We start from the raw sequence: 12443 nt of genomic DNA, 5'->3' as shown, positions 1-12443 counted from the left end.
TTTATAAGTAATACAGAAACGGGGCACCTGAGTGGCTCAGTCGGCTAAGCATCTGACTCTTGATCTCAGTTCAGGTCTTGATCTCAGGGTCGTGAGTTCAATCCCTGCGCTGGGCTCCACGCTGGGTGTGGAGCCTACTTAAAAATAAAATAAAATCCTGGGGCGCCTGGGTGGCTCAGTCGTAAAGCGTTTGCCTTCGGCTCGGGTCGTGATCCCAGGGTCCTGGGATCGAGCCCTGCATTGGGCTCCCTGCTCAGCAGGGCACCTGCTTCTCCCTCTCCTTCTCTTGCTCCCCCTGCTTGTGCGCTCTTGCTCTCTCTGTCAAATAAATAAGTAAAATCTTTAAATAAAATAAAATAAAATCCTAAGAAATAAATAAATAAATGTAATACAGAAGATAATAAAAATCAACACATAATAGTCCCACCTATAGACAACAACTCTTAACATTTTGGGATATTTTCATTCATTTATTTAACAAGTAGATATTTTTGTTGTTTACTGAGGTATAATTTGCATACAGTAAAATTCACCACTTTTATATGATACGTGTATGATGTATGATGTATGATGAATGTAATCGCCACCACATTTCTAACAGCCTCAAAATCCCCTCCTGTCCCTTTGTGGTTAAACACTCTCTCCACCCCCTCCTCTGGCAATCAAATCTGATTTCTTGTCCTGTAGTTTTGACTTTTCACAAACGTCATACAAATGGAGTTGTACAGTAAGTGGCTTTTTAAGTCTTGCTTCTTTCATTTAGCATGCTTTTGACAGTCATCCATGTTGTTGGATGTAAATATCTATTTTTTATTATTGCTGAGTAATTTTTTTTTTTTTTGGAGAGAGAGAGCATGGGGTGTGGGGTGGGGCAGAGAGAGAGAAGGAGAGAGAGAATCTTAAGCAGGCTCCATGCTCAGTGTGGAGCCCAACATGGGGCTCGATCTCATGACCCTGAGATCATGACCTGAGCTGAAATCAGGAGTCAGACGCTTAACCAACTGAGCCACCCAGGCACCCCTTGCTGAGTAATGTTCTATTGTATGGATATGCCGCAATCTGTCTATCTATTCTACATCTTATGGACTCTTGGATTGTTTCTAATTTTTGTCCATTATGAATAGAGCTGTTAAAACATTCATACATAGATTTTTGTGCATACATGTGTTTTCATTTCTCTTGGGAAAATTCCTAGAAATTGGATTGTTAGTCATACAGTAAGCGTGTGATTAATGTTATAAGAAATTTTACAAAAAACTGTCATACCAACTTCCAAAGTTACCAATTTGCATTCCCACCAGCCATGGATGAGGGTTTCAGTTGCCCCACTCTTCATCAGGATGCTGTATTAGCCTTCTTTTTTTCTTTTTGGTTGAGCCATTCTGATACATATGTAGTATATTTCATTATGGTTTTAATTTGCATTTTCCTAATGATTAATGATATTGAACATCTTTTTATGTGCTTATTTGTTGTCAACATCTCTACTTTGTGAAGTTTTTATTTTAATCTTTTGCCCATTTTTTTTAAATTGGGTTGTTTTCTCATTACTGAGTTGTTTCTTTATGTATTCTAGATGCCAGTACTTACCAGAAATGTGTTCTAGACATTTTTTTATTTTCCCCTCAGTTTGTGGCTGGTCTTCATTTCCTTAACAATACTTTCTGAAGAGCAGAAGGTTTTGTTTTGGGGGCGGGGTTTGTTGTTGTTTTTTTGAAGAGCAGAAGTTTTTCATTGTATTGAAGAACAAAGAAATATTTCTTAGTAACTGCCATATGCTCAACTTTGATCAGCACTGGAGATATGATAAAGCTTAAATCTGGACTTTTCTTTTTAACAAAATTGGCATCCATTGGCTTCGAGCCTACTTTTTCACTATCTGATCATGAAAGTTTCCACATCATTAAATATTATCTGAGAATATAATAGTAATGTGTGCATAGGATTCCCATGGCTATATCTTAACTATCCCTGTCTATTATGGGATGTTGATATTGATACCAATCAATCCTAAAAAATAAAGAAAAGAAAGAGAAATGCATGATTGCCATCCTTGAACAGAAGTCTCTGTGCACGTCCCCGATTCTTTTCTTAGTATGAATGCTTACAGTTCCAAAGGCTGGGGCAAAGACATCGCGCTTTGTTTTCTAGTTGTCTCTTCAGCAAGACTACAGATGTCTTGAAACAAAAATCTTGACCTCCTTGTGGTGCCTGTCACATTGTAGGTGCCCCATATGTACTTGATGGATGAATAGTTAAGAAGAAAAAGGATTCCACTGAACTTCATCCTCTCCCCTTCCTCTGGCAAAAGAAAATAGGAGTGTCCCTCAGCTGTCTATCTTGCTTTCTGAGATAAAGGGATCAAGAAGAAAGTTTCCTCCTAAGAGAAAGCTTGCCAAGGAGAGGTGGGTTCCCAGAAAGCTCGGTGACAAGCCCTGCTGTTGCTCAGCAATGCCCTTAGGGGGCCCCGCCCCCTGCGCATATAAAGCCAGGCTGCACGGGGGCAGCAGGTGCTGGTACTCAGCCTCCAGAGCATCGTCCTGGCCTTGGCACCGGCGCTGGCATGCGCTATGGCAAATGAAGTGCAAGTCCTGCTCTCCCCGCTGAAAGGGGGGCATCCTCCTGCAGGTAGGCTACCCACCTGCCCTCTGCCATCCTGCAGAGCAGCCACTGCTCCTCTCTCCATCAATGCCTGCAACGGGGGCGCCCAGCAGAGCCGGGGTTCTCAACGTCCCCTGTTGCTTTAACTTCCCACTGCCTGATGGCCTCCTACGTCTTAGAACTCTCTGGGCTTGTGAATAAACCCCCTGAGGATTTGTCAAGCCCCATTTGAATTAAAGCCTCATTACAGATGAAGGTATAAGGGATTCAGAGCTTGTGAAAAGGGATAGCTAAGGTTGGACCTTCCCTCCCGGGCTGTAGGTGAGCAGCGACACCCCCACAGGAAGAAGATTTACTGCCATGGCAACCTTCTTCCCAAGAGGTGCCAGCTCGAAGACCCAATCACCCCAAGTTGACTGTGCATCCTCTGACTTTGGACCCAGGCAAACCCGCTTCCGCACAGAGGACGGCAATTTTATTTTTCTCTTTCTTCTCAGGCTTTGGGGTTGGGCGGGGTTAATCCAGAATGTAGTTTGCCTTGTCATCAAGCGGAGGGGCACTTTTTAATACGGACCCAAGCCCTGGAGGGGGCTGACTGGGAAAGGTAGCAATCAAGGTGTTTTGCAAAGTATCCACAGTTTTCTCTCACTCTTTTTTTTTAACTTATGCTCTCTGAAATATGGAAATTAGCTTTATTGTATTTAAGCATATGTTCATATAGATTGGCTGAGGCGTGCAGGACTATTTTTAGTCAGTTTTATGTTCTTGCAACTGCCTTCCTTCTTTTTTTCCTTAAGAAACATCTCAAAATCTGGAGCACTTTGTCCTTGCCTTTCTCCATTGACAAAATTTATTTATTGGCATAATGCTTTGGCACCTCTAAGCCGAGGTTATTTCAGTCATCTTTGCTGCAGAAGATGCTGGCAGCTATAACCTGCAGAAAGCTTCAAAAACTGACACAGAGTTTCGATGGCTTTCTGGTGGACTGCCCACCTGAAAAGAATCCGAATTTTGCTACTAATTCTGAGCTCCAAGTTCTAGGCACCATGCCCTGGTTTCTTGTGGCAGACTCCTGACATTTTATACTTATAATTGGATTTAGCAGTGGTTAACATTATCTGTATCTAAGGGTAATGATGCTGGGGGCACCTGGGTGGCTCTGTCAGTTGAGCGTCACATTCTTGATTTCGGCTCAGGTCATGATCTCAGGGTTGTGAGATCCAGCCCCACATCAGGCTCTGCACTGGGTGTGGAGTGTGCTTGGGATTCTCTCTCCCTCTGCCCCTCCCCACCTCTCTAAAAAATTAATAAATAAAATAAAATAAATTTTAAAAAGTTAATGATGCTAACTAATGGTCAGGAAATATACATGCAAATTATCAGAAGAGACGTTCATAATAGAGAGAAAAAAAGAAAAAAGAACACATTGTCTTCCCGCCACTTCCACCCCAATCCTTCATGAAACGGGTAAGCTAAAACCCGACTTGCTAAATTACATTTATGCACAAAGAACACAGAGATAAACTTAACCAAATGAAAGTTTGAATGAAACCACCAGGAACTTTCTGTCCCACCACTAATGATTGCTAATTACTCTGTGTACATAGCACACCATGACTCCATCAAGCATGTCACAATGCCTCTGGCATGACAATTAATTATTATGAACTGTGACACTACAGATAAGAGGTTTGGGATAATTAGAATGGAGATGAAGGCAGACTTTTGCCTCCCCACTGAGAGCAAGGGAACAAAGAAACCTCATCCTTCAGCGTGTCTTGCTACATATTTTAAGTCTGAACCAGTTTGCTATGGTGCAAAATTTTATTTACGGAACAAAAATAATTCATTGCCAAAACACCACTAAATCCTTCACCTGATTTTTATAAGCAATATAGAGATCCCTGAAAGTGGGCAGCAGGTGTGATATGGCGGGAAGGGTCTGACACCGCCTTTGGAATCGGGCAGGGCCTCTGCTTAACCTCTGCTTTCATTCCACACCTCTGGCCTCAGAATCCTCATCTTTAAAGCAGCGGCTAATAAACAGCATCGATATTATATGGTTGTTATGACAATTAAAGGAGAAAACCCATGTAAAGCACCTGGCGCATGAATGTTAGTCCCCTTAAAATGCAGGTCTAGTGAAACACACGGCTGGTAGAAGGAATGATCCTCCCCGATCGATCGCAGGACGTCCTGATGTTCGAGGGCTGCATGAGGCCCGACCTAGGCAGTCAGAACAGAAGGGAACGGAAGGAAATGGACAAGATACATGTGCCTGCCTCATCATGGTTAAAAATGAAACCTCTCAGAAACCAACCAGCTGTAACTCTGTCCCACCTACGTGTGGAGTGCTTAGCCATGTTTCTTTCATGTATGTTAATATAGTATACATCTCAATTTGGTTAGCCCTGGTTATAATTTGTGCTGGGAAAAAAGACTATATTAAACATGAGGTGGTCAAGGCACTAGTCAGCTTAGCTTTGGATTTTCTACTTTTTTGATTTGCCTCGCTCTCAGTTTTAGAAGAACCCCATTATATGAACGGCCAAAAATGCGTGAGCGGAAGGTGATAGGAGGAAGCCAAGTACATGAGGAACTAGAAAGGGCAGGAGTTCCTGAGTTTTTCTGTATTTCTTGCAGGTTGTAATTGGGTTTAAGTCAAATGAATCAGAGCCATCAGAGGGGTCACCGTGGAACCCCCAGAGAGAATCCGTTTTCTGCCTCACTAATGAGAGAGGGAAGTTTGGAGACATGCCCTAGTGTGAATCTAATGTAGAAAATGAGAGGGAAACCATAGCTACCTAAGGGCCAGGATCATTTAAAATAGAACAAACACCGAAGGCTTCCGTCTCTCAACTCCACTCTGCTCAAGTCAACGTATGGGGGTTGATCTGTGAGGCTTGAGGAGAGGTTGTGAGACCCACTCCCCCACACATCATGGGGACAGGGGTTTGGATGACTGCAAGACCAGCTGCTTTCCTAGACACGGCAGCAGCCCTATAGACAGCAATGCGCCATCATCCTTGTTTCACAGAAGAGCAAACTAAAAGTCAGCAAGGTTGAGGGACTTGCCCAAAGCCACACAGCTAGTAGGGGCCGTGGGGCTGAGATCTGAAAATAAAGTGGGCCCCATGCCAAAGCTCTCCTGCTCTAGAGCCCTCTCTCTTTACTTCACCACCTTTTCCTGACTTCCCTTTTGGGTCTTGACTGACATCTTAAAATGGGCTGACAAACTGACTATAAGTGCAAAGTGAATGTTTTGCAAACATCTAACCTTTTAGTTAAAATCTTCAAATATAACAGCTCAGTCACAAGGCAGAGTGTGCACAAACCTTTGTGTTATTCAGCTTTTTCCCTCCATTTTCAACTGATTAGTGAAGGAAAAAAGGTTATTTTGTAGGGAGATGTGTCTTTCTTTATCTTGACTATCCTCTACCAAAAACTGTTGTCTGGAAAGTCTTAACTGGAAAATTATCATATAGCATCCTTAACTCAAGGGCCTATTTTTGCAAAGTTATAAACTACAAAAGCAGCCACAAGAGTGTAATGATTACTCAGAGATAGGAAAGCAAAGGTTCATTTTTCCCACATAAATTTAGATTTTCTAATGAAACTATCCAGACGGGCATCTCTCTCTTTTACATTTTTTTATCTCTAGTTCATTTTACTTAAAGTCTTATCCTTATGTATTTGTACTCAAAGAACTGTTAAAATGTTAAATCAGTTCATATTTTACCTTGCCCAATTCCGATTGGTCCTTCTACAGAAGTTCAAAAGGCAATATAGTCCCAAACATGGAATTGTGTAAATTATTACAACTTTAAGTAAGCTAAGTTAGATACAGTGAAACTTCGAAGAGTTCTCATGAGTCGGACCTATCTGGTCTATTGAACATGGGCAAGTATCTGATTGTGTTGGATTGTAAATATTTATTTACAATGGTTTATCTCGATTCTGGGAGACAGGTGTGACTAGTGTTCCCAGCAGAGCTTTGAAGATGACCCTCCACAAACTGGTTCCATCTAGTTCAGTCACCCCAAGTAGTGAGAGCCTTAATCTATATCTTAGTATATCCATGTAGAGTATGGGGATATTCTCTTCTGTGTCTTTGTACTGTACATGGCTGACCAAGCACATTACCCACCAGAACAAGTTTGATACAAGAACTGTGCTCTGGAAATCCAAGGTGTGTGTGGTTTACTTATGCTTCCTAAATCACTGAGTTAGAGCACAGAGCCCCATCACAGAGAGGATTCAAAGACTCCTGGATGGAAGTAGGAATCTTCTAGGAGGATTTTTACTTTCCCTTCAAATGTCTCTGTTTTATTGTTCTTAAGAACATTCCTAAGAATGCATTCTTAAATTTCTTTTGGCATTTACTTCTCTTTTAGTGCCTTATATTCTTTCCAAAGGGAGGAAAGTGATTTTATTTTGGAGGCAAAGACTTAACGATAAAGATCACCTAGTTCAACTTCCGGCAAATTCCCCCAAATCCTTCTGAGATGTTCATGGCAGGTGGACTCCTTTTCTTTAACACACTGAGAGCCAAGGGACTTACTATTGTACTAGGCAACCTACTTCCCTTTGAATAATACAATCTAGCCAGGCTAGTAGCCAGGCTCTGCCTTTCTGGAACATTCATCCTTTGGTCTTCAGTCTGTCCTCTGGAACAACATCAAATAAATATGAGTAATAACAATTACTGTGAACCAGGTGCTTGTGTCACCTCTATTGTCTAGAGCAACCTGAACAATTAGTATTATTGAAGGATGCAGAAACTGAGTCTTAGAGGGGTTTAAGTAACCTGCTCAAGGTCCCAGAGCTCAGTGGGGGTAGAGCTATCTGACCCTACATAAAATTTCCTCACCAGGAGGGGCACCTGGGTGGCTCAGTCAGTTAAGCATTTGACACTTGATCTCAGCTCAGGTCTTGATCTCAGGGTCTTGATCTCAGGGCGGGGAGTTTGAGCCCCACGTTGGGCCCCACACCTGGAGCCTACTTAAAAAAAAAATTTCCTCACTAGAAAATCATTCCTCCTCCACATGATAGCCCCTCAGATCTTTGAAGATGGCACCTATATTCTCTTGAGTCTATCTTCTTCAGAAGTGATCTTTCCAGACTCCCTCGTTCCTCCTGTGACATGGCTTCCTTCCTCACACTGGTCCCTCTCCTCTTGACTTCTCTAGGTTGTCAAGATCTTTGCAAATCAGTAGCATAGAACTCAACATTCCAAAGGCATCTCATTTTTAACTATTGCTTATTTTAACTATTAACAAGTTTGCTTCTATAGTTGGTGATAATAATCAGTCCAGGTAGAAGAAAATATGTAGAAACAATAGCATCAGGGAAAACACAAGGAATATTAATAAGAAAATAATTACAGAACTCCATATTTCAAAAGCACTTGTCACAAGGAGAAAGAAAAACACAGTTGGGAGGAGTACTGAAGGCCCAAGCTCTAGACCTCCTGTTTGGCTCCTCTCAGCACTAGAGAGACAGCAGTGCTGTGAACACCAACCCCCTCACACAGAGGCACACCCTCCTCAGTCTTCCTGGGAAAGCCGTCCCTTGGTTTATATCACATCTATATTCCATGGCTGTTCAGAAGATGTTTTCTCATCATTTGATTTCTGTTGCTGATTACTTTGTATGCCTTTTTCTCATATAATGTGTGTCTCTCTCTGTGTGTGCATGAATTTAAAGCAGACCATGTGTAAAAATAGCATTCTTTTCCTAGACTGCATCTAATAATACAAAATTCTAATGAGAAGCTTTTATAGTCAATGAAAAAACAACTTGGTGATTCAAAATGACCAAGTGGAGTTTATTCCATGAATGCAAGAATGGTTTGATAGTAAGATATCCATTAATCTATCTTTATAGATTAATATCTGTTAATACAAGTAACCACATGAAGGACAAAAAGCATGGATCATATCCATGAATGCTAAAAAGGCATTTGTAATTTTGAAGACCAATGAAATAGTAATAGAAGAACATTTCCTTAATATGAAAAAATATATAAATATATATAATATTTGCATATATATTTGTATGTGTGTATCCATCTAAGTATACATCATACTTCATGGGAAAATACTAAAAGCAATCTCTTAAAAATTAGTATAATGAAGATGTCAACCATCACAACTATTTAACATTATTCTACAGGAAGTAGTACTATTATTTTTTAAAGGTTACATAATTTTTTTACCTGAAAAACCTAAACGAATCAACAAAAAGACTATTACAAACAATAAGAACTCAATAAGGTCTGGTTATAAAATCAATGATATAAGAACAACAATCTGTCATAGTTATAATTGAAGAATTGACCCCATTTACAATAGCAACAGCTACAAGCAAGATAAAATGCTTCAGGAATAAACCTAACAATAAATGTGTAAGATTTATGCGAACTAGTTACTGAGGGACCCAGAAGAAGATGTAAGCAATGGAAAAGCATACCATGTTCTTGAATAGAGAGTAGCCAGAAATATAAACATGAATTTTCCCTTTAAATAAAAATCTATAAATTTAAAGCAAGGCCATTAAAAAAATACCAGCGGGACTTTTTGTGAAAGAATTGACAAACCGATTTTAAAGTTCATATGGAAAAATAAATTAGAATAGCTAGTAAAATTCTGCAAAGGAAACATAGCAAAAAAGGACTAACTCTCTATCAAACATTGAAATGTAATGCTACATTGTGTGTTAACTATTCTTTAATAAATATATATACATATATATGTACATACTGCTACATTCATTAAAATAGAGTTGCTAGAGCATGTAAATGGACAGAGAGATTAATAGAACAGAGTAGAAGTCAAATAGAAAAAAAATGGACAAAAAAACTGAGCAGTTCATAAAAAGAAAATAGAAATGGCTTCTAAAACACAGAAACAAGCTCAACCTTTAGTAAAATAGAAGATATGCAAATTAAAACAAGTTATATTTCTTTTTTAACTTACTGGTCGAGAAAACCAAACATTTTCCAGCTCCCACTGTTGCCAAAAGTAGGGGGAAACAATCACTGTCATCATTATTCGTGAGGTTGTAACTGGTACAGCCTCTGGGAAAGGCAATTTGGCAAGATGTAACAAAATTCCAAATGCGCATACCCTTAAGAACTAACAAGATCACTTGTCGGAATTTATCCCACGGGTATACTTGCACTTGTGCAAAATTATGCATATAAAAGGATATTTGTTGCAGCATTGTTTGTGACATCAATGAATTAGAAACATCTGAAATGTCCAACATTTGGGAATTGGTTAAGTAAATACAGAACGTTAACATAATGAAATTTTAAAGCAGATGTGAAAAAGAACAACACATTTCTCTATTTATAGATAGATAGGGAATTTACTCCAAAATTTATGATTGAATGAAAAATATAAACAAGCAAGATGTAGAACAATGTGTATCTTATGCTGCCATTTAAACAAGAGTAATATGTAGAGTATCTGTGGACGAACACATAGGACACATCTAACATTAGCAGTATCTAGGGAGGTGAACTAGGGACTGGAAATAATGGTGTGAGGGAGACTACAGACCCTTTCATGCTTTTTTGAATTATGTGCCTTATGCATGTTTCACAAAATCAACAAACTACATAATAATTTTTAAAGAACAATGATAAAGTCAAATTCCTAAGCACATCAAGAAATAGGTTTTCCTTACTTTTCATTTTATTGGAGCTAGTTTTAGAATTTGCCAATTTGACATTTCCATAAAAAGAATTAACAGGTTCAAACAAATCAATGTCCATTTAGCTTTTTCTCATTTGACCTTGTCAGATTTTAGATGTGCAGATTTCCTGGGAACAGAAAGAAGTATTTGCTTTGACTTGCAATCTGAAATGGGTTGTTCCTTTTCAAAAGTTGATTTCATCTGACACTGTTAAACACTTGAATTGCTGTTAGGTCATCTGTAGCCTAATTAACACTAATTGATCTCCTGAATGGCAGGATTATTAATGTAGTTTAATTACTCATTAGAACATCTGAGCTTGGCCAATGTCCGGAGGTTTGGGGTCTGGGATGGAAGGTGGGGTTCTGGTGGGATCAGAGGCATCGCTCTTGAATTAAATGCTTGTTACCACTGCATGCCCTGACTTTTGGCTCATCTCTTGGAATCTGCTTTTGAATGCTTTAGTTGAAAAGAAAAAAAAAAATGCAAGCCTTGCACAAACTTTAATCTTGTGGGAAAACAAGAGGGTCACATTGTGATTGTCTGTTGCTATCATAAAGAGCATAATTGGTTTGATAACAAGAAAAAATGTTTTTCAGTGAAATGTCTAAGGGAGTATGTTGCTATTCTCCTCCCAAACCAAAGGTGTAAACCTCTGCTGCTTTTTTTAGCCTCAGTTCCTGCTCTCTGAACATAAACAAGCAGACCTCAGCCCTTCTCCCCTTTCCCACCTTGTCTGCATGAGACAGTATTATTTTTCTTCTATTCAGTTCAAGGTAACGTTTTATTGTGTTGTTTTAGATAAAAGTTTAGGTCTTCAAAAAGTAAGTTCTAAAATTCTTTTCAAATCTAAATTCATACCTTGAATAACAAAAGCAAACCTATTCTTTTTATTCTAACCACTACTCCTGTGTTGATGCTTATTTGTTTATAGTAAAGGCTGGAGGAATGCGAATTTCCAAAAAACAAGAAATTGGCGTCATGGAGAGACATGCCAAAAAAACAGGATTAGAGAAAACAAGGTAAGAAATACTTAATTTCTTCTCCTTCATCACCTCAAGGAGTTTTGAGTGACTCTGCTTCTGGAAGTCAGAGGCCTCCCTGCATTTTAGGACAAACCAAGGCTCCCTAGGCCTTTGCTGAGCAGGGTTAGAGGCAGCCAGCTGAGGAGTGGTAACAGGGGCTAAAGATGAAAGACACATTCAGGTGAAAGGTGGCTACCTTCTAGAAGACTCTCTCTGGGCCCCCTCACTGCGCACATCCTCCTCTTCTCTGCAGCCAGCCCAGCTGCCTTGTACTTAAAAAGCACAATCCTGAGTGCCTCCAAACCTGACTCATGTTCCTTGATCCTATTTTCACATTAGCCTTTAAAATAATGTCCCTAGGCTGGCCCTGTTTTCATAATATGCTTTCTGCTATCCCAAGTCTTCTTATTAAAAATAACTGTTTTTTGGGGGGGGTTATTTTAAATCCATCACTCAATTATTTAGAAAATAATGGCCACTATATTTGGCATAGCCAGAAGGCACAGAGATACTGAAGTTCGTTTCTCCCTGCTCCTTCCGCTGTAACCTTGACAAAACGCACCATTCCCCAAGCTCAGCAGAGAACTGTGGGCTGGGCAGGTGCACAAATGGCCCAACCACTGGACTGTGGTTAAGGAAAACGACTGTGTTCAAAAAGAAAGAAACGTGCAAAACTGGCTCCTCCAAGGAGGTAATGGGGGTGCTTCAGAGACCATTTTCAACATGGTTTCCACAGATGAGTTGAAGAGAGATTCAAACGGAGTCAATTAGAGGACGTTCAGGGATGCATCCTTAAGAAGTATAAGAGTAGTCTCAGAACAGATGTTGGCGGGGATGCGGAGAAAGGGGAACCCTCCTACACTGTTGGTGGGAATGCAAGCTGGTGCAGCCACTCTGGAAAACAGTATGGAGGTTCCTCAAAAAGTTGAAAATAGAGCTACCATATGATCCAGCAATTGCACTACTGGGTATTTACCCCAAAGATACAAAAGTAGGGATCCGAAGGGGTACATGCACCCCGATGTTTATAGCAGCAATGTCCACAATAGCCAAACTGTGGAAAGAGCCAAGATGTCCATCGACAGATGAATGGATAAAGAAGATGTGGTGTGTGTA

The 12443-nt window shown here is 40.0% G+C and overlaps 1 protein-coding gene across 3 annotated transcripts in view; it reads left to right on the top strand.

Moving 5' to 3' along the window:
• The window catches only part of DAPL1 (death associated protein like 1), an 84460-nt gene that overhangs the window by 59981 nt on the left and 12036 nt on the right, over positions 1-12443 (top strand). For 2 of the 3 annotated variants that reach the window (XM_032423946.1, XM_032423776.1), the window contains one exon: positions 11237-11324. In XM_032423946.1, coding sequence (XP_032279837.1) covers positions 11237-11324 — 88 coding nt within the window. Of the gene's footprint in view, positions 1-2504; positions 2629-11236; positions 11325-12443 lie in introns of those variants that run through there. The other variant, XM_032423864.1, reaches the window with a different exon arrangement.

Source organism: Phoca vitulina, unplaced genomic scaffold (genome assembly GCF_004348235.1).
Source record: "Phoca vitulina isolate PV1807 unplaced genomic scaffold, GSC_HSeal_1.0 scaffold1, whole genome shotgun sequence".
Classification (NCBI taxonomy): Eukaryota; Metazoa; Chordata; class Mammalia; order Carnivora; family Phocidae; genus Phoca; species Phoca vitulina.
Note: the sequence above shows the minus strand (reverse complement) of the source record. Positions and strands in the feature narration are given on the sequence as shown.